A 25,276-nucleotide genomic window follows, 5' to 3' on the forward strand; every position below is an offset into this window, starting at 1 on the left:
GAGAGGAGGCATATTTGGGAAATTCGTTTGAATTTACCAAATAACCTGTTGAAAAAAATCTGGCAGATGGTTCTTTGTCAGACAGATATATTGTGTTATGGAGGATGATAACGTGTGGTATGAAAGATTTCCCGTGTGTTTCTTTGTGACAGCAGAGCTGAATCAGTCTGTTAGAGAAGGAGCTCTGCTGCCTGTCCAGTAAGTCATGCAGAGGTTTCTCAGGATTATCCATGATGGATGATGGTTTTTCAGATGCCTCGTCTTCATCACAGCTATAAAAGTGTCCAGTTTGCAGCCAGTCAGAGGGCCAGCCTTCATAATCAGTTTATTCAGACTGTTGGTGTCACCAGCTTTGATGCTGCTCCCTGAGCAGACCACAGCAAAGGACACTGAGTGATAGAAAACCTCCATCACTCTGTTGCACATTGAAGGAGCTCAGTTTTTGTAGGAAGTAGAGCCTGCTCGTGCCCTGTTTATACAGCCTGTGCTGGTCTTCCAGTTGTACTCCTCCACCATATCCAGATCCTGTCCTGTAAACGATAAACAGACAGGGGAATGGATTGTTCAGCCAACCTCTTCCTTCTGAAGTCCATCACCATCCTGGTGGTGTCACTGCTTCACAGATGATTCCTCACAGACCACCGCACAAACAGTTTAGTCCTCCTGTCCATCACTAATACATCCAACCACCGCAGAATCATCAGAGTATTACTGTAGGTAGCATGACCAGGAGGTATAAGGGAAGTCTGAGGTGTACCAGGTGAACGGGAATGGAGTGAGCACAGATTCCTGTGGAGCTACTGTACTGCACATCAACCAAATCACACAGAGCATACTGCACCCTCTTTGTGAGATAGTCAGCAATCCATGAGATGGTGGAAGTTTACTGGCATTTCCTGTAGCTTTTCTCACAGCAGCAGCCGATTCATGCTAAATGCACTTGAGAAATCAACGAAAGTGAGCTTCACTGTTCAGTCATTACTGCACAGATGCACCAGCATGCAGATGATCTCATCATCTTATCATGATGTGGTCTGTATGTGGTATTTCTGCCAAACTGAATGTTTGGCAGGATGGTCACATTTGAAGATTAAAGATTTCTGTATATTTAAATATTTAAATGTTTTGTAATAAAATAGATTATGTATAAATTGCCCTGTAAAGTTACATATGTAACAGCAGAAAGTTCCTACCTGCAGTTCCTTGCTCATCCACAAGATGTCCTCTTTGCTTTTTTTTTTTTTTACTTTCGTAATTAATTGAAATCTTAATCCACTAGCCTTTGAGGTGCCATTTTAACATTTTGGATGAATAGGTGTTTTCACAAGTAATCAGTATGCCCACTGGATAGCATGTTGTTTTAAAAAAAAAGAACGACACTAACCCTAACAAAGACAGGTACATTCAAAATGGCGCAGGCTTTAATTACAGCCGTTAGCAGGTGTCATTAATTAGCGGTTCAGCGAGCTCGCGGGAAGGCGCTTCACAGGACGAACACGACAAACGTAAGGGTTCATTTAAGGATTTTGCTTCGCTATGATTTGTTTTAATTACCACGAACAGATTTAATATAAACCGTGAACTTTAATGAGCATTTTCTTTATTTTTGTTGTTTTTGTGGAGACACTGTCTTTATTTGTGACGGTGTACACTTTGTTCACGGGCGAGAAAGCCTAGTTTAGAAATGGCTAAATCCCCCATGTTTAATATGTGAACTCCAGTGTCCTTTAATTCATGTATTTTAAATTCTTAGCGGCTTAAATTTGTCTAAACATCCGTTTTAGCTGGATTGAGCCATAAACGAGTACACAGAAATGTATCTGCTGCTTTTTCCTACAGTAACTTCTTGACTTTTAGGACTTTTCTTTGGTGCGCACAGGTGATGTCAGACAATGACGTGTACTCCAGTGTGATAACACCTGACAGTGCGCACACACCTCGTCAGCGTGAGCCAATCCACCAGTATGATGTGCTGAGCAATGAACTATGACCTAATTTGTGAAAAGTACATGTGTTCTCATGTCCTCCAGCATTATAAAATAATGCTGTAATTAAAGCGTACATTCCCCTAAATAACATCTTTCCTCAGATCACCTCAACCGCTTTGGAGCCTCACAGATTCAATTCAGTTTTGAAGCCACTAAGTAGTTGAGTTGGTTAGAATTAGGTTAGTGCTGCTCTGCTGAACACACTGCCTGATTCTTCATGCAGCTGTGTATTTTTAATTTTAGCTGAGCTTTCTTTAAGATACTGGGTTATTATAAAAAAAATTAGAATCCAGGGCCAGTGGGAGTGTTTATGCAGGATTTCTCAATAAAGCTGACGAGTTGCAACCAGATCAACAGTCATCAGCACAAAGGTCAGTGACCAAGTGTTGCAAGAAACAGCAACAAGAGAGGAGCGTGTACTTTATTTCAGAGGCTTTTGTGGTCCACACTGCTGGGAGCAGCGCTTCGGGAACAAAAACGATCAGCATAAGGATTATATTCAGACAGGGTTGGGAGAAGTCTTGAGTTTCCTAAACTGTAAGAGTTAATATTCTTGATTGTTTCTTGTCTTTTCTTTTTATTGGGACATAATCATGAAATTGAAGGAATGTTTATCATACAAGTTATATTTATAAATGTGTAAGACTGACTGCCAAAAATGGCCTCCAGTTCCAGAATTTGCTGAAATTGTTTTCCTAAATTTACTACTGGTATTTTTAGTTTTAAACTGCAAAACGCACTCAAAGCTGCCACTGTCTCCTTCTTATTTATTATTTTTCACATGAAGCCTAGCTGCCACACTGATCATACTTATAATTGCAGGTCGAGTTGTTCTCATATGGATTATGCTATGAGGTCACTCAGCCTTTTCACGCCATCTAACCTCTCCAAGTAAGTGCTTTGTGATGGTTGTCACCCTTAGCTCTTTTGCCTTTTTTTTTTTTTTTCTTTTTTAAATGTGAGCTGATGACCTGACGTCTTACACCTTTTTCTCAGGTGTGTAACAGCGAGCGTGTCAGCTAGTGCCTCCATGACCCAGCAGCTCCTGTCGGGTCGAGTTCCTCGACCGAAGCCTTTCAGGGTCACGAATGCTGACCGCAGTGTGAAAAAGGGTATAATGGCAGACACGCTAGAAGACCTGACAAATAAGGTGAGAGAAAGATGTGAGGTGTAAAAATGCTGTGTGTGTGTGTTGGGGGGGGGACTTGGTCAGCAGCTAATAATCATGGTAAGGTGGTCACAAAGCATTTGGACTAAAAACAGAGGAATCAGGGGGATTCTGTGGTGTGTATTGACCATTGAAATTAGATAAAGGTTCGCCACTTGTTGCTGCACCATCTGAAGTGGTTGAGTGTGTTTCGAGCTCATGTAAGTGAAATGTAACAAGAAAAAGGGCTGGTGTCAGACTATAATGTTAATTTATAAAGAAGCCAAATTTAATAAAGCCTAAAGTGTCTTAGCAAGATCTGAATGGCTTCAGTATGCCTTGGCATTAATTCAGTGCTCCTTGTACCTTTTGGTAAAGGGATGAAAAACAGGCTCCCTGAATCAGCTTCTTAATGATGGCTGTGGAGAGTGCCGTCTCACAGGTTGGTGTAAAGTCTCCGATAGGTGTTGAGCTGGGTTGAGAAGGTTATCATATATGATTCATAGAGTTTTCATTACTCATCAAGCCGTTCGGCTATTGCCTTAACAATGGGGTCATCACAGAAGAGACCGCTCCTGAAATAAATGTTTCAGAACAGCTGTGTAATAACTACTTTATGGTTTGCGGCATTTTTTTTGTGATGAGGTCACTGTACGTATTTTATTTTTTCCTCATCTCTACTCTCGCTCAGGTCAGTGACTCGTTGAGTATACTGTGCATCAGTGCGTTGGTGCTGGATGAAGATGGCACTGGTGTGGACACAGAGGAATTCTTTCAAACGCTCCCAGAAAATGCTGTTCTAATGGCTCTGCAGAAGGGACAGAAGTGGAGCCCACATCCTGTATGTAGTTTTGATTAGCCACTAGATGGCACTCTTGGCCAGCAACTTTACTTCATTGTGGCCACGCAAATATTAGCATATTGATAGCCAGTGATTCTTTGATGTAGACTGATAGAAAGGCATAATGCAGCAGCCATGAATATGGACCAGTCTGTGTTGTGATACATTGGCTATCCAGTTAAATATTTTATCCATCAAATTAAATGGAAGGGCAACATGCCATTTGCTGTGCAAAGGCAGAACGCAGAGTGAACCTCACATTAGTTTCTCCCCTCTCAATATTTTTGAGAAAAATGGAAGGCAGGGGTGTGATACTAATTGGACATGAGGGGTTCGTTAGATTGCAGTAACATTCACCCAAAAGCAATTAACTTTCACAGAAAGTGATACATGCATTAATTTGGACCCCTTCCGAAATGTTTTCTGCAACGACCCCTCATTGACCTTTTCTCATTGTCATTTGCTACTCACATCATCACTGGCAGGAGCGCCATCAGTGTGTAGTTCAAGTGTGTGCCAGTGGAGTTGAGTGCTGATTTGTGCCCATTTGTCCTGACTCATATCCCTCATCCTGTCGCCCCACAGTACAACATCTCCAGAGATCGCCTTAGTGACTGCAGGCAGCAACAGCAGCGGAGAGATGTGGCCAAGCTGACCTTTGACCTCTACAAGAACAACCCCAAAGATTTCATTGGCTGCCTGAATGTGAAGGCAACGCTGTATGGTGTTTATACTGTGTCCTATGACCTGCGCTGCTACGCTGCCAAAAAGATGCTAAAGTGAGTGATGGAGGCTGCCAAAATATTCTGATATTTTTGTATTTTGTGTTGAACTATTATGTAACTGATTATTGTTTTTTCAGAGCATCTCTGTGGCATCTTTACTGAAACATATTGTTTGTAGTAATAGCTTAATCCACTTAGAGCTGAAAACTGATCAGTGTGAATGAATTTCTAATGCATAAATTAGTACGATTATCTTTTAAGAATTTTTAGTATTTTTTCCCTCCTGTGCTTCTCTTATAAAAGTATTAGAAGCAGACCCTTGTGTATAAATGATGCACTCAGGTTTGAGCGTGTACACCTGTGTGGGTGGTGAAATGCGCAGACCCTAGAAGACCAAAAGCTAGGTTTTACTGAGATTAATTTTGTTATGTCATTGCTGCCGAGACCTGCTGGTTTTCAGCTTTGGCTCGGAGCTTCAGTTGAGAGGATTACATTTTGCAGACTTGTCAAATGCGATGCTCCTATTGCAGGATGTGTGGTTTAAAAGGTTGTGGATATCGGTTTTATGAAATGCAGTTGATGTCAGAATTGAGCATCTGAGGTCATGACTATCAAGACTATCTCGCTTCCTTGTGTTGTGACTTGTCTGAATTATACCAGACTGATACTAATATCTCGTTACATGCAGGCTGTTTGTGTGGGCCTATTGGTTTCCACTCATGTCGCTGTAAATGGGAACTGGCTATTTATGACCATCCTCACTCTCGTTCTCATGCGTCTGATTCCAGGGAGGCTCTGCGATGGACCATCTTCTCCATGCAGGCCACAGGCCACATCCTGCTGGGCTCCTCCTGCTACATCGAGCAGCTGCTGGAAGAGGAGGAGCGAGTGGAGAAGAGCCTGGCGCTGCCACAGGAAAGCAGGATCAGACAGCTGCAGAACATGCTGCTGGGAAAGATTTCTTACTTATGATAGACTGACAATGGTGAGGTTGAGCTCTTATCCACTCTTAGATGTACGTCACAGTGTAGATGTCACAGATGAAGCGTGCAGTCCGTTTCATCATCTCATAGTTTCCAGTGCAGTTTGGCAACGTCATAAATTCAGCAGTCTCTTTTCATTGTCACTGTTTTTTTGCTGTTACATTTGTTTACCTCTTATGTATGTATAAACCAATGCCACAATTTATTCCTCTAAAATCACTTTTACTCACTATTGTGCAACTTTTTCCTATGATGATATAATAAATAAAAGCAACTGTTTTTATTTTGCCATTCCTGAAAGTTCATTTAAATGTGAATGCAGCAAACCCACAAGACACTTTAGAGAGAGAGAGAGAGAGTGTGTTAGTGAGTGAGTGGGGTTACAGAACTAGCAACAGGTCCAGCTGTCTCTCCCACGCTTCCCTAATTGTCCCCTGGGCTGCAGTGTCCTGTCAGCTGCAGCCTGCCTCTGTCTCAGAAAACCAGAGCAAAAGATTGAAGGAACGGGAAACAGCTAGCAGCTGCATGGGGTGAGGGGACGGAAGCAAACCATTACAGAGAAAGAGATGTTTTCAGCTGGCAGCAGAAGTGCCACTTGTGCCATCTTGTTGAGGAAGGCGGTGGCAAAAGCAGGACCGATTTTAGCCTAAGTCGCTGTCTTGCATAACCTGATGAACTGAGTGCGACTGTGGTCGTTTCGCGCAGCGTTATCTATACGTTTCCTTTTTGCTTTGAAATTATCTACAGAAAATAACTTGGGTTGGTCACTTGATAATTCAGTCCATGTCTCTAAATTCGTGAACTACTTGCACACATTCATGTATACACAGTGCAATTATGAACAATGGCCATTTCTTCCAAATTCTTTGCAGTGAAATGAGGCATGAGGTACATTCTGTGTGTCCTGCTGTCCCACAATCATTGTGTCTGGAAACAAGGAGGCACCACTCAAGAGTGTGTGTGTTTAAGTAGCAAAGATTCAATCAATGTTGATGTCTTTGGCTTGTTAGCTCTTTCAGGCTGTGGAGCTTGTCTGCATTTTTGGGGTTTTTATGCACAGGTGCACCAGTAAAAATAACTGGCCATGTGTTGCTTTAATATTAGTCAACTTTAATGTTAGTTGACCTTGACCAGGTTTGATTGTAAAATTATAGCTGTATTGTATAATCTGATTCAAGAAAACAATTGGATCGCCATGCTACCAACGTAAAAAAAAGTGATTCAAACTTTTTTTCTTTTTTTTTTTTTTTTTTTTTTTTTTTTAAGCAGCTTCTTGCACAAAAACAGGCTCTTAATCATCTACATCAGGCTTTAAATCTGTTCCTCAAATACCACTACAACTATATTTTCAAATATCAGTCATTTAACTTTGTAAGTGGTGTACAGTGTTTGGTCGTGATGTTCCCGCCTCCTTCACCCAGTCAGCTGAAGTCATCCAGACAGCAGAGTCCTCTGTGGATCCAGCAGGGGGATGAGCTGCAGCCGTCTGTCTGTCCCACTAGGCTGTGTTGCTGTTAGCACTCCCTCCTGGAGCTGCTACCGCTGAGCATGCGCTTGGCTCGTACACATCACTGGACTGGAGGGACGCTTCTCATCAGCACACTCACGGTGAAGGAATGGATCGTTGAGCCCAAGGTTCCGAAAGGTAAGAGTGCTAATTGGCAATAAATAAATAATGGATTAAAAAAAACAAAAACAAAACACGAAAGCGAGTTTATCCACGTATCCATTAATCTGATGGAGACATTTCAGTATATAATGCGCAGCGCTTGGCAAGTATTTGGCATACAAGTAACCACCGTCCATTATTAGAAGTTACTAATTAAAGGTCTGTTGATTAGTATGGGTAGATTTCACATATTAAAACACCTGCTTATGTTTTGAAAATGCTTAAGTTTAACTTTTACGCAGCGTATGTTAAACACAAATTTAGAACCTGATGTTTCTGAACTATTATGACTGCACGTAGCGCCGATTGCATCTAACTTAATGTGTTGATTGGGCTATATGCAGCTTTGTATGCAGAGTTCGTGTGTGATTAAAGATGCTGTTGCGCATCGCTCCGCGCGCTTTTTGGCACAAAGTGCTTCACGAAATATCGATTTAGCAGAGGAATCTGGGTTTTATTAGAACCTCCGGCTGTGTGTGGGAGTGGGTGCTTGACACAGTTACGGGCTCCGAAGCTCTGTGTTTTCTCCCACGCTCCTGAGGGAGTCCTCAACGAGGTCCGCTGGAAACATTTCACCGCGCGCATCAAAGTGTGGCTGTCTGTTTGGATTGTGTGTATGCCTGCGATGCTTAACAGTTTGTGTTTTGCTGTGTGCTCCAACGGCCTTGGGGACATGCACAAGTCGTAATCTCACAGCCCGCCAGCCTACAGTTATTACTGACCATACCTACTTCACCTTTTTTATTCATGAGGGTAAGTTACCACAAAATCCATATTTTGGCCTCATATGCACCACTTTAAAACTAAAGTAAAAACTAAAAACAAGTTAAGATAGACGTCTCCCTGCACTTTATTTTGGTTAAGTATCAGCAATTTAAAACATTTTAGGTAAAGAAATGTCTTATTTTTTTCTGTGATTAAATGTCTGAAAAAGATGTGATTGCAAGTCTGCCTTCAAAAATATTTTTAGATTGAATGAACAGTCAAGAAAACAATCTGAAAATTGATGATGGAAAAAGGAAAAACTATTAGCTGCAGTTAGTGGTCCAGATGTATTTATTTTCAGAGGCACAGAAGACAAACAATTTAAATTTGCTCTGGGCGGAGTCAGACTTGCTGTCTGCCATTATAAAGTCAAATAAATAACTTGATACTCATGCAATCTGCGGGCTGCGTCATGCAGCTTCTGTCTCAGCGGTTAATCGTGAGCAACACTTTGTCAAAGAACAAAAACAAGAAAAAAAAGATGTGCAGAGGACAAAGGACGACTTTGAAAATGAAACTAGACGCAGCAGGCGAGATGAGGAGTAACAGAGAAAGGAGGGGGCTGGTGACAACAGTGTGGAGGTGGAGGAAAGTAAAGAGAGAAAAAGGGAGAAGTCTGATGAAAGTGTTTGGTCCGAGCTGTGTCTCCACCATACGGTCCCCGTGTTCTGCTGTGAACGGCTTTGATTGTGAACATGAAGGAGAGAAAGCAAATCCTGCCGGACACATGAAGGCAGAAAGTGTGTGTGTGTGTGTGTGTGTGTGTGCGCGCGCGCGCGCCTGTCTGTCTGTCTATGTTGCCATCTCACTAAATGGATAAACTGTTTTCTAACTGGCTCTTTTGCCAAGTTAAATAACCTTATGAGCTTTCACCAAGAAGCTATTTCTCTCATATCTCTCATTCACAACACACATCTTCTCTCCTCACCTGTTCTGCCTCTTCCCTCATGTTAGGTTTTCTATGGCTGGCTATTTCAGGTCCATATTTTGGCACTGCAATGAATTATTCAGGTAACAGGACAACATAAAGGCCCTCAGTAGGATGCTTTGCGCAAACCTGAATTACCCCTCTGCCATCTGGGAAGTCTGCCTGAATAATGGATTTGTTTCCCCAATACCAAGTTGTTTGATGGTCTGTAACTGAAATGGCAATAGGTGCACTCACAGTGTGTGTGCAAGTTAACTCCTCCACTCTTCCCAGCCATCATTTAAAGATATGAATGCATTAAAGATTACTCTTAGAAAAAAAAAGTCTGAAATTGTTTGATTATACTCCCTATATCTCTCTTGAAGCATTCTCTGGAGTTCTACATATTTCATGCCTTCCCGATTGCTTTTTTTTTTTAATGGTTTTTTTTCAGCTGTATTATGAAATGAATGGAAATATTTATGACATGAGGAAAAATATAGCTATAATCTACCATAGAAAAAAATGGATGCAACTTAAACAGCGGTCATAAATTAAAGATTGTAAAAAGCCCAGACAGTCGATCAATAAAGCAATCAAACGGACGCAGACCATTTACTTTGCCCCTCAGTGCTTGAAAACTGTGGTGAGACACTACAGTACTTACAATATTATGTTGTAAAGGGTTTCTTCATGCACAGTGTAAATTGTTTGGTTCCCTTTTGTTTGTTTTGTATCCTGTTCAAGTGCAAGCAAGTAGAAATCAGCTAGTTTTGATTCCTACAGTTTAAATTTATTTTGACACCAACATGAATTTTCATGCCATTTCATTTTCAAGTCACCAGAAAAAGAAATGCCACATTTATCAAAGTCTGACGGGTCTCTAATGAACACAAGCGGATGCACAGATAGTGACCCCCAAGATTAGCAGTTAATTTGTAGGCGGAGTCAGGGTCAAATATCATTCAGTGGAATGGCGATTAGCTGTGTTTTTATTCAAAATAATAGGGATCTGTCAAAAGTCAGATCTCCACAACTCACGAGGAAGTGAATAACAGTACGAACAAACGCAAGATGCTGATGATCGTCGGGCTGGAGACACATCTCTGAAGAGTCTGGACTCCACCAATCCTCCGACAGACAAATGAAGGAAACTGAAGACCTTGTTACCCTCCACAGGAGTGATCAGCCAACAGAGATCACTTCAGGAGCGGGGCATTTAATAGTCGCGGCGGTCTAATCAATGGAAGGTCTCTCTCACATTGACTAACGTTCAGGTTTATGAGTCCACCATCAGAACAGTTAACAATTATGTGCCTGACAGGGCTGCAAGGAGAAAGCAGCACGCTCCAAAAGCAACACTGCAACTATCACAGCTTTGCTCCACAGTTGCAGGCAGAAAAGCCGAAGGAAAATAGAACTTTTAGGTGTCAACGTTTCAGCTGAACATGATCCAATCTGTGAAACATGGTGGTGATGGTATCATGGTTTGGTCATATTTCGATGGCTCTGCACGAGGCTCACAGGCACTGTTAGAGCGATGAGTTTTGAATCGTGCTCTCAAATTGTAAAATACACAAATGACATGAACTGAAATATTTAAGAGACAGTATGCATGCAGCAAGACAGTGATGCAAAACATACAAGTTGCTGTGCAAAGAACGGACAAAGAAGAATAAAGATGATGTTTTGTGGTGGCTAAGAAAAAGTCCTGATCTTAATCCTAAAGAAATGTTGTGGAAGGACAAAAACATCAGAGGATGTTTTAGGTCATATGGTGTATTGATGATTCCCCACAAAACATTTTTCTTGCTGATGCTTCCTCCCCTTTCCACTGTAACCATTATTGTGATGTATGTGATGCAGTTGAAGTATTCAGAAAAAGTGGATCTTGAGTAGGAATGGTTTTGTAAAATGAACTCGTAGAAGTTGTATTGTGCAGTGTCCATGCTGTCATATCTACACGTGAGGGATGATGGAGATGTACAGAACAACTCAAACTAAAAACTAAAACATTTTAGTGACCAACATAAAATAAGAACTAGACTTTTGAAAATCAGCCGTGGTAGGGCGGTGTTTAATTTGGTTTTTCGTGTCACAACCTTATCAAACTGGCATTTACATTGAAGCTTATTGTTTACCTTTAGAAAATTCCCGTGCACTTGATAATATTACGCATGATCTTTGTATGAAGTTGGAACATGGAAACCGTAGTTTAATCTAAGTTTAAGGACAGATTCACTCAAGGATCTAGACTTCAGTTTGGATTTATTAACGTTTCATGTGCTGGCACACAAATAATGCCAAACATTTGCAGCACTGTGAGACAGTCTGAACTTTCATCTTCTCTTCTTTCACCTTTTTCTCCAAGACCACTTACTGTCAGCTCAGCAGGTGTCCTATTGTAAAAGTGTGTGTGTGTGTGTGAGTGATTGTATGTGTCTTACTCCGGCCAATTGTGCTGCAGAGGAGCAATGTGTTGTGCTCTTATGTGTCATTTTGTCTCTGTCTTCGCGTGGTGACTAGAGAGAGAGCTTGATGTCTCAACAGGAGTCTACATGGTACACACACACACTCTCTCTCACACACACACACACACACACACACACACATTGTGCTGGTGGGTGTTTATTATACCGACTGAACGTATATGTTCTGTGTTCTCATGCTAGCTTCAGCCTTTTTGTGTTGTTCTTCACCCCCTCACTGCAGACTTCAGTGCTGCCATCCCTGCTCTTCTTCTTCTTCTGCGCTGCTTTGTCCTTTGTAATGTCTTGTGAGAATCAGAGCTCCTTCAGCTTGTTGGTGACATTCTTGTGATTAAGCTGACTTTCATCTTTTTTTTTCTTTTTTTTTTTTTTGGACAAAAGGTTGAATGATCAGATTCCCAGAAGCTAGATTTTATGATTTTCCCAATGCAGTGATTGCAAAACATAAATGTAACATGATTACATTCACGCTGCACATACTGATCACATGATCTTTTTATTTTAATGCGACTTTTTCTTTCCTGCTGCCACACTGACTCACTCAACAACAGCACAGGCAGAAACTTTATCCTCTCCTCGCGCCTTTCTTTGTTGGAATTTCTAATCTGATTAGATTTTCAGGTATCTTGCATAACTTTATATTTTATTGGAGGAAAAACACTTTTTTTGAGCTAGAAGCTGACTAAAAGTTTTTAAGATGTAGAGCAGCCTACACATCAACCCCTAATGTTGGAGATTGTGTACAACATTGTGTATGTTGAGATTCTCCTTAATTTTAGCGTGTGGTTTTAACCACTAATTAGGAATTCATGCATCGGGTAGCATGCGCTTTGGTTAGTGTTTAAACTAAAGAAATAGCTTGCACCTGAGGACAGCAGCTACAGTCTTCATCCTAAGGAGCATGTGCATGAGTGCTTTTCAGCTAAGCCCAATCTCACAGAAACATGTGAAACACGTGAGCTCTTAGAAACACATTACTCTGTGAAATGTCGTCTATGAGCCCGGCTGTGGTGCATGCATAAATCCCTCAGAGGGGATGTTGCATGAACCTCAAGGTAGCACAAATCAAACCAAGCAATGTCAACCAGTGTCCCCGGGTTTGACTCTCCTGTGGACTTGATGGACTGTTTATAGGAAACAATCATGGTTGCAATTGTATAAAATAGCACATGTAAATTCTCTAACCCTTCATGGCAGGGCTCATCATACTGTCACAATAAGAGCTGACTTCCTGTGGCTCCACATACGTGCGAAAGGGATGAAGATCTAATTTTAATTTCTTCTAACTGTTAAGTCTAATTGTTGAATGTTGTCATTGTGTTTCTTAAATTTGTAAAGTCTTAGTTCAAGCAGTAGGATCAAAGCCAGTCCTTTGATCCTGACCACCTCTCCAGCCACTCTGTGCTGGGGGAGGTTTTATTGTAGATACATCCTATCTGACAGATCTGTTTCTTGTGTTGTAAGCTTCCTGCTCTTATGACCCTTTTGGTCAGCAGGAGCTCACACAAACGCACCCCCATGACACACACACACACACACACATATTCTCACACACACACACACACACACACACACACACACACACACACACACACACACACACACACACACACACATAGTGCCTTGTCTTTGTAACCAAAGGGGGTTTTACGGAGGGAGGTGCTTGTGTTGTGTTGCAACTGTGTTTGTTAATAAAAAGGCGACGAGGACAGTTGCTCTTTGAAGGATTTGGGCTTCAAGAGCTGGTTCTTGACCAAAACTTCCCTCGTTAGCGAGTTAAAAAACAGGTTGAAGATGTTCTGTTATGTCTTGCGTTCTTCATGAGGAATAAGTCTCTAAACTAGCGGGGCATGTGGAAACACAGACCCAACACTAACCTCCCCTTCAAGGCCATCTTTCTGTGTGTCTCTAGACTGCTTTCAGTGCTGCTGCTATTTTTAGATTTCTCCCTTTGAGTTTTTCTCTTTCAGTACATCCATGTTTATCATCCAGTGGTGTTTACGTCTGCTTAGGCTGCCACTGGGGTCATAAGAGTAATGTATTCAGTGCCACTAACCTTCTTATGTATTCATAAAAACATCATTTTCCACAGTATTCCTTTTTTTTTTTTTTTTTTTAAAGAAAAAAGTTCCACTGCATTTCCCATTCGTGTATGTTTCTTCCTCTGTTCTCACTAGACGTGTCACTTTGAAAACCTGTTACCTCAGCTTGTCTCAGAGGAAAAGCAAGATTAACTTTCATCTTTTTAATCTTTGTCCTGCTGCTTCTGGGAATTGCTGATGTGCCTAGCTGTTTAATTATACATGCCATATAGTGTCTTTCACACACTGTCTGGTTTCCCCACACCAGAGGGGAAGAGGTTGCAAAGCATCGCTTAGATCTGTGTGGAAAACATTAGCTCTGAACGTGCTGCATGGCTTTGCAAATTCACCTGCCCGCTGAGGCTTTGATGCACTGTTAGAAATATATTCATTATACTGACAGATTATTGTCTGATGATTAGAGGTTTTGTGCTTAAAATTTGTCCATTTCCTACATTTCCCAACATGACTTCACACAAACAGAAAAAACACAGCAACTTTTTTTTTTTATTTTTGAAATTGCATTTTGGAAAAACTATTTTCAAAATAAAACAATAATGACAAAATCAGAAAAAAGATATATCAATCAGTTTGTTATTCCCCCCTGTGTTTGGGGCTTTTGTCTATTGTTTGTATGGTTATGTTGAAGGCTTATGTTAAAATAAAATAAAAAAAAATTATATTAAACAAAGTTAATATCTCTAACAAACCTAATAGAGCAGCTATTTAGTTTCTAAATAAGCACAAAAGTTGTTAATTCCAAAGTTGCCCCATAAACAATATTACAAAGGACACAATCAGCACCACAAACCAGTCACATAAAAAAACAAATCAAAAAGAGCAACGATTTTAATATAAATGACATCAAACACAAGACAGAGATGCTCCTTCAAATTAAATAAATAATTATATAAATATAATATTTTATGCTTCAAGACCCAAATGTGATATAAAGTACTGTGAAGGGTCAAATGAAAATATTTATATTACTTTTATGTGGTCATGACTTAAAAAATTAACAGAAAACATCACACAGTCATTTTTATGAACTAAAGACTACACTATACAGTTGGACTAAGGCTTTTATTGTGAAAGTCTTGAAAAATATATGCTTATTTTGCTCACCACATTGTTGTCTTCTTTATTTTACCTGTACAGAACCAAAGTGTTAGGACATAGCTTACTTCACAAACTTTCAACATTCCATGAAGAAGAATAGGACTTTACTGTGCCTCTTCTGGCCAAAAAAAATGCTAACTCTGAAACTGCCGTCCTTGCCTTGGGTTTTCCATGCCTGCACATGGAGTGATGGAAAGGTCCCATAACATGACATCATTTTAAAAATATAAACTACAGCAGATTGATATACCAGTCATCTTTTCACTGGAACAGCCTTGGCTCAATTTACAACTTTAGAGAACACACAGAGCACAATGTCACAGTTCTCAGCACTACCTGTAGAGCTCAGCTGAAAATGTGTCACTGTGATCAAGCTGAACCTCATTACCCTGTCCCAGGTTTGAAGGGAAAAGGTGTTGCCGAGGTAGCCCAGCCACTTATCAAATCTAGCACCTCGATGTGGCCTTTTCCTGGCTCTCAGCGTGCCGGGGCCTGAGTGAGAATACTGCCTTATTATTATATTGTTGCAGAGCCAGAAAATGGACACACACACACATTCACAGTTACCTGGATAACTCCCTGGTGTGCAAGTTAATTAGCAAAGCATCTTAAGAAATGCACCTGGTTTCACACTTGCTTTCCTCTAACAAAGAGATGGTGACAAAGCGCGGCAGTGTTGGTTTCTGAATTCAAGCAACAAACACCAAATTTGACTCGCTCATTCTCATTCTGATTGGCATTTTTCAAAGAGGAAGCAAATTATTAATAAGCAGCTTGTGAATGCAGAGCAGTGTGAAACCACGCGTTGTTCTCCAGGGTCAGACATGAGTCACTTTGGTTCAAGCAGGAGGGCATACTGATTGATTTTTCACCTGTCTGCATCACACAAATGCCCTTTGAAACTGAGCCTTTTAACATATAGAGTGATGAATCATATTTAACTATAAAACATACCTTTACAAAAAGACAAAAGAGCAAAGTTTAAAAAACCAACAACAGAGCCACAGTTCTCTTAAAGCAGAACACTATGAAAGCCTGTGATAACAGTCCCCACAGAAAAGCCTTTCAAGCAGGTTGATTTTCTGCTGTAATTTTACGCTCTGTAATATCTACACCTTTCCTGAGCTGAGCGTCTAACCCGTGCAGTCATCACGCAGCTTTTCACTCAGGCAATCATGAGTGGAGTCTTTGGGGACTGAAGCAGTCTTTTGGGGACTGGATGCAACCAGGAAACCAGCCGCAGTTAGAGGAAGGCTGATGTAAGCCTGCCACCTCTGCTCCCTGGGACATCTTGTTTACCGCTGCGTCTGGTTCACCCTTCTTTTCTACTTCCTTCCCTCACTCAGGCGTTTGCTGTAATCTGTCTCTCAGTGCACGCACACTTTTAACGGTATGAATTCATTTAAATGGATTCATACCTTCTCCATCCAAACCATTGCTACAATCAGACAGTCTGTGGATTATCAGGACAGCTGGAAGCCTCCAATGCGAGTCCAGCAAAGTGGCTGCGAGAGTCTGCGCTCTTGCACACCATCAGTTCTTCACTCAGTTTTTGTTGTTGTTTATTTTTTCCCCCACCAAACCCATGTTTTGTTCTTTCCCCAGTAGCCCCTCTTTAAATTCTCCTTAAATCCCCACGAAGAACAGACAAGAGACAAATTAAAGGAAAAACCCGAACCCTTGACCCCAACAGTTTCATCCTTTTTATCTGTCGCTGCGTCCTCGAGGGACACTTTTACAGTTGAAAGGATGCAGATTCCTGCATCAACTTTCTGGCTTAGTCAGTGCTGCCATAACTTAGATTTCGTAGAATTTGCTTATGTGATTAAACTATTTTAATTCATAATCTCGAAATCTCGTGGGACTTTGATTTCCTTCCACACTGAGTTGTTTGTATTGCCAAGGGAAAAAAGGGAACGCACGAAAGTCAACAGAGTCACTGTAACATGGGTTATAAGACACGTTATTCAAAACATCTGTAGCACAAGGCTTTTACCACTGCTGGCACTATTGGCTCAAAGCTGAGCAGAGAGCAGGAAGCCCCATCATGACACTTATTCGGTCTCCTCTGTCTTTTCCGCAGGAATGCGGCGCATTTCAAGGTCTCCGATTTGTAGCTGAGAGATGTTCTGACTACTACTACTCTACTGCTCAGTGTCCCGCACTTCAGCGCCGGGGTACCTGTGCCCTCATTAATGTAGTTCCTTGTAGCGTGGTTTCCGTGGTAACGGAGGTGAGGAGAAAATGAGTCTATCACTCAGCTGAATGCCTTGTTACCAGAGCGGAGGTTGATATTTCAGGCTCGACTTGTTGTGCTGGAGTCAGTTTCCTGTGCTCTCGACTCGGAGGCTGGTCATGAAATGTTTTGAGCACCTGATGCCAAGATATTCATTCAGATAGCAATTTAGAGACATATGAAGCCGTGATTTCACTCGTTCAGTTGATTTCCCGCAGGTGCAATTAGTTTCCGCCCCCCCTCCACAATCAATGATGAGCGGCTGTGTTTTACACACTGACTTTAATCTTGTAGCTGTCGATGTAACAATGACATACTGCTGGTGTTTATCAGTAAGGATAGGCTGTGTCTGTGGGCACACCGAGGTTAACTATAGTTAACTCTTTAATATGGCGCGCTGGAAAACTCATTTTTAGTTAGGTGAAGTAAAAACTGTTCTTTAGAAAAAAGGAAAACACAAATAGTTTCTTTAGTTTCAGTCTGTGTCAGTATAATCAAAATCATTCCAGAAGAAATTCTTACTCCTTGTCTAACATTTTCCAATGCATCAGGGCAATTATTTGAGCTGTCATTTTAGCGTTTATCCACATCGGCAGGATCACTCGTCAAATCTCATATAACAGGCTTAAAAAGTTGCTGGCTTTGCCCCGAGAATAAGGTTTTAAAAGCGTTACATAAGTGGATTTCCTTGTCATCTTTCGGACTCACGTTGTTCTATCACTACAATCATGAACACTAGGCACATAATAAATTTAGGGTATTTAGGAAAGGCAGCTCTACCCGCCTTTGCCCTGGCCCTAAAATGAGCAGTATCTGTTTTAAAAAGTGATCACATTAAAGGTCTGACTTATGATTGGTTATGTCTGGAGTATTTTACAGTCATTCCTTTGGGTTTTTACAGTACTTTAAGGGAAGTAGTGTAACTCTTCAAATTACACCCTGATGTTGGCACCGATGCTATGTGTATGTCTGTATGTATGCTTGTCAGCTGGCAAAGGCTTACCAACACTTTCCAATAAATATGCCCCTTTGGTGCCAGAGCTATTTTAAATGCATTATGTGGTCTGTTACAGCTGGCAGAGAAAAGATCATAACCAGTTTTGTGTAACCTGCTGAGTGTGTTGTATTTACTGATCCACTGAGAGTAGTTGATTGCTTGCAGGTCTGATTATTTAGCTCCATTCAATTTGGGTCATTCCCCAGAGCTCCAGTACACATCAGCGATGGCCTATTGCGGCGGCCTGCTGTTCTGGCAGCTTGTGTTCACGTCTCAAGCTGTGGCTGAGTCAGAATGGTAATACTGATAGGAGACAGAATGAAGGATGGATTGATGCATAATGCAGCACCTGCTCAATCTGCAGATGCTGGAGTTAATGCATGCAAATGTGTTAGACAGACAGACAGAATTCTTCTTTTGGTAAACATGGATAAGTTATGATCTCTGTTTTTATCCAAAGTTATGTTGTAATCTCTGTCATGCTATGAGAGAGAATAATGTGTTTTGATTTTCTCCTGCACAGTTCATCTCTCATCTGTCTGCATTGTGTTCCCTTCTCCGCAGCGCTGTCACAGAGCTGTTATTCATCCCTGCATCATGGAGGATCGGCCAGGTGCATCATGGGAGCTCATCAGCAGTGTGACAGAAACAATATATGAAGACTGAGAGGTCGTCATGGAGACTGGCAGCTACACCTCAGGCCCGGCCACTACTGATGGGGTTCGGACAGCGGCTGGGCTGGAGGGACTCGGAGTCCTTCAGGAGCGAGGAGGAGGCGGCTCTTTCAGCACCCCTGCGTCTTGGTACCCTCCGTACTCGCTGGGCTTCCAGGTGTCACTCACCGCCTTCCTCATGCTCGAGCTGGTGTTGGGATTCAGCAGCAACCTGACTGTGCTGGTTCTCTACTGCTCCCAATCAAATTTAGTGGACTCTGTGAGCAACATGGTGACCGTCAACCTCCACGTGCTGGATGTGGCGGTGTGCGTGCTGTGTGTGCCCCTCACTCTGGTTGTTGTTCTTCTGCCTCCGGGACCCAACCTGGCCTTGGTGTGCTGCTTCCACGAGGCCTGTGTCACCTTTGCCAGCATTGCCACAGCCATCAACATCCTGGTTATCAGCTTGGACCGATACGACATCTCGGTACGACCGGCCAACAGGCTGCTGACGACACACAGGGCGGCATTGCTGCTGATCGCCGTCTGGATCACCTCGGTCGCTGTGTTTTTTATCCCATTCTTGGAGTTGCAGTGGTCCACTGAAGAAGAAGCAGGGGAGACGGGGCAGGAGAAATCCTTGCCTTTGTCCTCGTATGACATTAGTTCCACCGTGGCGCCAGCATGGCGTAACCGGACCATCCTATGTGTTGGTGGTCAGGGCTTTCACACCGGCCCCGGTAGGTATTACCATCTTATCCTCCAAGTGCCCATCTTCTTCACCACTGTGGCAGTCATGTTGTTTACCTACTCCAGAATATTGAGGGCTTTAAACATCCGCATTGGCTCCCACATGAAAAAGGGCCAGCGGTTCAGGGGCCCCTCCTGCAGCGGGCGCCACAAGAGACAAAAAAAACAGAAGCCGGGGCTTATGACTGATGGTGGGGAGTTAGGAGGAGAACAGTGCACTACAGATAATACCAAACAGCTCAGCCATCCTCCCCTCATCCCATCCCCAACCCCGACAGCTACCTCCCCCCATGCCCTGTCCTCCTCTGCTCCGCTCGTCAGCTCTGCCACCCCCATGCCAGCCACAGTGGGCGTTCAGGCTTCCGTGTCGGCCATCATCGCCCTGCGGCGGGCAGTGAGACGACATCGAGATCGTCGAGAGCGTCAGAGACGTGTCTTTAAGATGTCCCTCATCATCATTTCGACCTTTCTGGGCTGCTGGGCTCCCCTCTCAGTGACCAACGTCCTAATCCTGGGCATCGGCCCCAGCGACGTCCTCGTCAGCCTACGCCTCTGGTTCCTCGCTCTGGCTTACGGAACCACCGTCTCCCACCCGCTGCTGTACGCTTTCACCCGACAGAAACTGCGCCGTGCCCTTCGCGCCAAGGTTAAAAAGAGGGTGGTGTCCCTGCTCCAGGTAGACCCTTCACCAGGTGGGACTGTTATACACAACTCCTGGGTGGACAACCGAAAGACCAGCAGGCAGGTGCGTCTAGAAGCAAGCGAAGGTACCGAACGCTGCCTGGGAGAAGCCCTGTGAGACTGAAACATGCAGGTCAGGCTCCATAATGAAGCTCACCGGTGCGAGAAGCCAGTGTGAGAAATGTGCAAATCACATTTACACCTTGGGGAGACGTTTAAATGTAACCACCAGCAACAAGCTCCTGCTACACTCTCACCTCAGCGCAGGCTGCAGTGGAAGCAGGGTGTCACAATCACTGTGGCGCTCACAGCCTCTGCAGAGAATCATTCAACACACACTGTACATAGTTTGCACTCTGTGAATCACTGAAGTCTATTTACATATGGAGCTGAATAATAGAGCATCCTCATAGTGGTGCTTACATAACCGCTCCAAAGAATGTGTTTAGCCAGCAGAAGATATGATCTGCCTTCTCCCACTTAAAGCCTCCAAGGCTTTAAAAAAATGTCGATACACTTCAAACACATAAATTCTTTGAATGTATTTAATATTATCTCTGCCTTAAAAGTTCCGCTAATGGTATACTGTGCATTCGGAACAAAAAAAGGGAGCATGTCAGATATTTAAATGAAAGGCTCAGTGACAGCTGATGAACTTTTAACTTTTCAGGGTCAGCCTGGGGAGAGACGATAAAGAACAAGTCAGAGGACAGTTAAAAGTGTAAATTAGTAAATCAAGTTTTGCTTTAGTGTGAGTGTATCGTGTGCTAAGATATTAAAGCGCTTGCATAAGATTTCGCAACACTTCTTGATATAAATGCAACACTTTTGCCCCCCCAGTTTATAGCAAATGGTGTAATATATTATTTGGTATTGCAGTCTAGCTGTCTCCCCCGTTTCCACTTGTTATGCTAAACTAAGTTAACTGGCCGCTGGCTGTAGATTCGCGTTCACTGTTAGCATGAGAAATCTTCTCATGTGACTCGTGATGGGAAAGAAAAGACACAGATCATCATTCACAGATACTGTGTTTATTCCAGGTCTATAGTCTTAGACTGCATTTTAGATGTAAAGCTGTTTAGAAGAAAATTCATGTAAATGATGTAAATACTGCCCACATGATGAAACAGAAGTTGCTTGGTTGTGTGTGGTTATAAAACGACTTTCCTAGAGCAGAGGAGTGATCCAGCTGCCTCGTCCCTGTGTCGTTGCACCCAGACATGCGGTCCCACAGGTCAGCTCCTCCCAGAGGTTGTCAGGAGTGTAACGGTCACCACAGCCGGGCCCTGACAGCTTCCTGGCATTATAGAGTAGTGTTGACTTTACCTGCTTGTGTTCACTGCTCTAACACTGTACTCACGCTATCGTTCATTGCAGCGGCCGTGTGATTTATCACACTAATAATGCATTAGTGAATGTTAACAAGTGAAAATATATATTATATGTACACCAAGAATATCTTTAGAAGTTTTCTCCACAGTGTTTTTATGTGAATGTGTCACAAAACAGTGAATTAAAAGAATGAATTGAGTTTTTCTTCCGCGCTCATGTTTGTGTGAACTGTGTTGCAATTGTTTAAATTTCCGGCTGGGGTCAGAGCTACTCAGACTTCGTCCAAGTAAAAAAAAAAAACAGCCTGATAATGTATAATAATAATAATAATAATAATAATAATAATAAGAGCATACAGTTACGTCTGAACAGAACATAAGAACTACATCCATCCGATCTCGAACTCCACAATGAACTTCATCAGCAAGTATGATAAACACAAAGATGTGATGCGCACAGAGACTCCTCCATTTGTTGGTGAGACGAATAGTCGCTTTAACATTTGCTTTGTGTGGTCTCTGTGTTGAACAAACAGTACATTGTGTTTGTGGATGTGTTCATTTATCACCATCAGATGCAGCCAGTAATGAGTGGGTAGTGCCATTTACATGTGATAATTTTAGTATTGTCTTACCACTGGTTGGTGTGCTAAACTCAAACCTCGGTGCTGGACTGCTTATAGGCTTTCTTATGTGAAGATGTGCTATTTCAGTCTGTGCATTCATGTTCAGTAAAGGTGCCCTCTGTAGGAATGCAGGCACCTATACCTGGCAGTGACCATCACATGCCCCTCCCACTGAGCTCTCCTGTGGCTCATAGCGGCTCAAAAGCTGCTTGCATGTTTGAAAACGTGGCGTGGGCTTCGTGTTGCGTGGGAGGGAGGCGCTACAGACCTCGGCAATATAGGAAAGAAAGAAGGTCATCCATGTGGGATGAAGCCTGCAAGGTAAAGTAGGCTAATTCAGCAGCACTTAAACCTCGAAAGAACAATTAGGCCACTGAAAATACCAGTGACATAATTTTGGTTCAAATTAAATGACATATAAATCGTAAATCATTTTTAATTTATTTTTTTGTAAATGGAAAATACATAACCTTTTTACACTAATGGAGAGTGTAACATTTACACTGAAACTCAAGGGTTATTATCTAACATTGCACAGCGGAGTATGGATATGATAAAGTGCCCTTTTCTATCCTAGGTGCTGTTTTTGGGTTAAAGGTTAAAGCTAATTTAGTTGGACAGACATCAGGAATAAATGGTCAGGAGTGGCTACCCTAAAAGGTACCTCGTTTTTTACTTTTTAAATTAACCATCCATTTCTCTTGGCCCACAGCGTGGCAACCAATTTCTATAAATCATGTGAGGACTAAGAAATGTAGAGGATGGAGTGTTGAGTTGTAAGGATATCCGTGCAGATACAATGTTATGGGAAAAACCAGCATTCTTTCTGGCACACAGTGAGGTGATCACAAGCTACAGTGAAGTAATGTGTAATGTGATGTAATGTGAACCAGTAGAAACTGGTTTTATGTGGAATTTTTGGAGCTGATGGCTCTAAGCATCTAAAGTCCATGTCTCACTTCAGCAGGGGCATGTTTCAGCTCAGTGTTTGCAGCTTTTATGTCTAAAGCTAGTTCTCATTAGAGAATAACAAACATATGGGAATACAGGAAAATGGCTCAGGCGCTGCGTAACCTAAAAAACTGAAAATGTAGTAGGTTTGTGTAAAGAGGAAGACGCATGATATTGTAAAACTGGGGTCAATTTAAGCTTATATTGTATTGTATTGTGTATTGGCCTATATACAACTAGCCACCCACTGAATGACACACTGTATGACTGCATGCCATAATACGCTAATTTAGGCTGATCTTTCAGTGTATCGTAAATAAGATGTTATTGGTAATAGCTAATGGATGCAGGAAAAGGAAAGAATAGCGTTCAAATCTTGTCCAGAGGACTTGTGGCACTTAATGTCCTGTGATAGAGCGCCCTCTGGTGGGGAAGTTGCAAATTGCAGACGTAGATATTTCATGACCGAGTTTGTGGAGCCTCGGTCATGAAATATCGTAGCCTGAAAACACAGGCTACGTGAGATATGAAAGTGGAATATGCAGTCCTCTAATGAAGTTAGATTTATTATTGTTTTTTAATCGACATAAACTGAAATGTTCATGTTACTCAGTTAATTCATTTATGTGGTTTTAAACGGACATGTGCAAACTACTATTAAATGAAATGCGCTCTATATGTATACATTACAGTTTGCATTCGGTAGTCATCACTACAACCGAAATATGGCGAAACATGTCCATTTTGTTATAGCCGGTAGATGGCGTTGGTTGAACACGCCAGCCGAAATAGCTCAGTTGGGAGAGCGTTAGACTGAAGATCTAAAGGTCCCTGGTTCGATCCCGGGTTTCGGCAAGCGGGCAATGGGCCAAATTTTTTTTTTTTTTTTTTTGTGTTCCAACTCTCTTTATGTATCATTTTTAAGTGCTACTACTTTAATTGTGATTCTAAACTGCATCTGCATTTATGGAATTGATAAAGAGGTATGTCTAATGTACTGCCAACTACTAGGCCACAAAGGAGTAGCATTTGGTTCAATAGGTTTCTGAGAGGTCTGGCTAAAACACTTGAAAAATTATGTAACTATGCAATGTAATGTGCTTGTGTTAAATACCAGTCGCAGCAGACAGCAGAACGCACCAAAGGAGCCTCAATGGGACTGCGGTAGGTTTATGGGACCTCCTATGGTACATTTGGATGTTCTGACTGTGTCTCAGCTGTTCTGATCTGAGTGCCAGCCGGGGTGTGTACAAGCAAGAAGGCCTCAGTCCAAGAGAGCAGGCCTGGGACCACAGGGCACCAAATGGGTCACGAATTTGCGTCATTCCTTTTGAAACCGGAATGAACGGCCAACTGGCTCTCCGTGGTGATGTGTTAATCAGCAGCGCAATGATAATGAAAAGACAGAAAGCGGTTCAGGGATCTAACAAGGTGCAAAGTGTTCAGATGGTTTGTGTTTGCATACATAATGTCTGCAGACTCAGAAAGACACTGAAGAGGACTGGTAACAGGAAGGCAGTTGAAGTAGAACAGGTCTGCAGCATTTAGGACTTAGAAGCTGCAGTAATATTTGAACTTCCTGTGAAGAAATGTGACAGTGCTCAGCTAAATGTACTGCAGTTACCAAATATGATATCAGAATACTGAACACTTAAATTATCCTGTAAATAAGACAGTTTTTAAGACACTGGACGACCAATGTTACTCTGCATTTTTAATATGGATTGTTATATTTAACAGTGACAATGCTGAGAATACAATGTACACCTTTTCAGCTTAGCCACACTTATTTAAAACCCAAACTTTGGCAGATCATTCAAATTAATTGTATGCATTTTCATTGTGAAGGATGCTCTCCTCCCTCATTTGTTGCCATGTAATTTGTCACCACATAATATCCTGTGCTGTTGGTTATGCAAGGTTCCCTCTCTCTTCCTTTTCATTGTTGTTCACACTTTCCACTGCTGTCATCTGGTTTCCTGCTGGCTGTTTTCCCAGTGGTCTTGGAGAGCAACAAAGAATGCCTGGAGAAGCCAATCAAGCCCAGTTCACCAAAACAATTCAGTTTGGTGGTTGAATAAAAACCTCACAGGTGGAGAGCGGTCCAGCCAGCCGGCGGATGGACAGGCACAAGGAAAGGATGTTTTTGCTCTAATTAATCAAAAAAAAAAAAAAAAATCTATTCAGTAGCGTTCCATTTTCAAGCAGCTCCCACAGACGTCTCGACTAATTTGGAATGGCTTCAAGGCTTGCATAACTGGAGCAAAGTGACTTCTAACCAGCAAACTTTCCTCATTTCTGTGCCATTTGCCAAACAGATTGAACAGGTTGAACTAG

General features: G+C 42.2%; 2 protein-coding genes and 1 non-coding gene across 3 annotated transcripts; all 3 read left to right on the top strand.

Moving 5' to 3' along the window:
* The first annotated feature begins 2,405 nt into the window (after positions 1–2,405).
* On the top strand, positions 2,406–5,932 carry cidec (cell death inducing DFFA like effector c). Its single transcript, XM_063474635.1, has 6 exons — positions 2,406–2,525; positions 2,811–2,879; positions 2,985–3,138; positions 3,827–3,976; positions 4,562–4,755; positions 5,490–5,932. The coding sequence occupies exons 2-6, from the start codon at positions 2,827–2,829 to the stop codon at positions 5,671–5,673; spliced, it is 735 nt and encodes a 244-aa protein (XP_063330705.1). The 5' UTR covers positions 2,406–2,525; positions 2,811–2,826; the 3' UTR covers positions 5,674–5,932.
* Positions 5,933–7,146: 1,214 nt separating this feature from the next.
* Positions 7,147–21,523, top strand: LOC134628039 (G-protein coupled receptor 22-like). Its single transcript, XM_063474634.1, has 2 exons — positions 7,147–7,329; positions 18,512–21,523. Exon 2 carries the CDS (start codon positions 18,623–18,625, stop codon positions 20,147–20,149), a length of 1,527 nt encoding a protein of 508 aa, XP_063330704.1. The 5' UTR covers positions 7,147–7,329; positions 18,512–18,622; the 3' UTR covers positions 20,150–21,523.
* A 2,198-nt stretch (positions 21,524–23,721) lies between these two features.
* On the top strand, positions 23,722–23,794 carry trnaf-gaa (transfer RNA phenylalanine (anticodon GAA)). Its single transcript has one exon. It is a non-coding gene; the product is annotated as a tRNA-Phe (tRNA).
* The last annotated feature ends 1,482 nt before the right edge of the window (positions 23,795–25,276 follow it).

This window comes from Pelmatolapia mariae, linkage group LG5, assembly GCF_036321145.2.
Source record: "Pelmatolapia mariae isolate MD_Pm_ZW linkage group LG5, Pm_UMD_F_2, whole genome shotgun sequence".
NCBI classification, from domain to species: domain Eukaryota; kingdom Metazoa; phylum Chordata; class Actinopteri; order Cichliformes; family Cichlidae; genus Pelmatolapia; species Pelmatolapia mariae.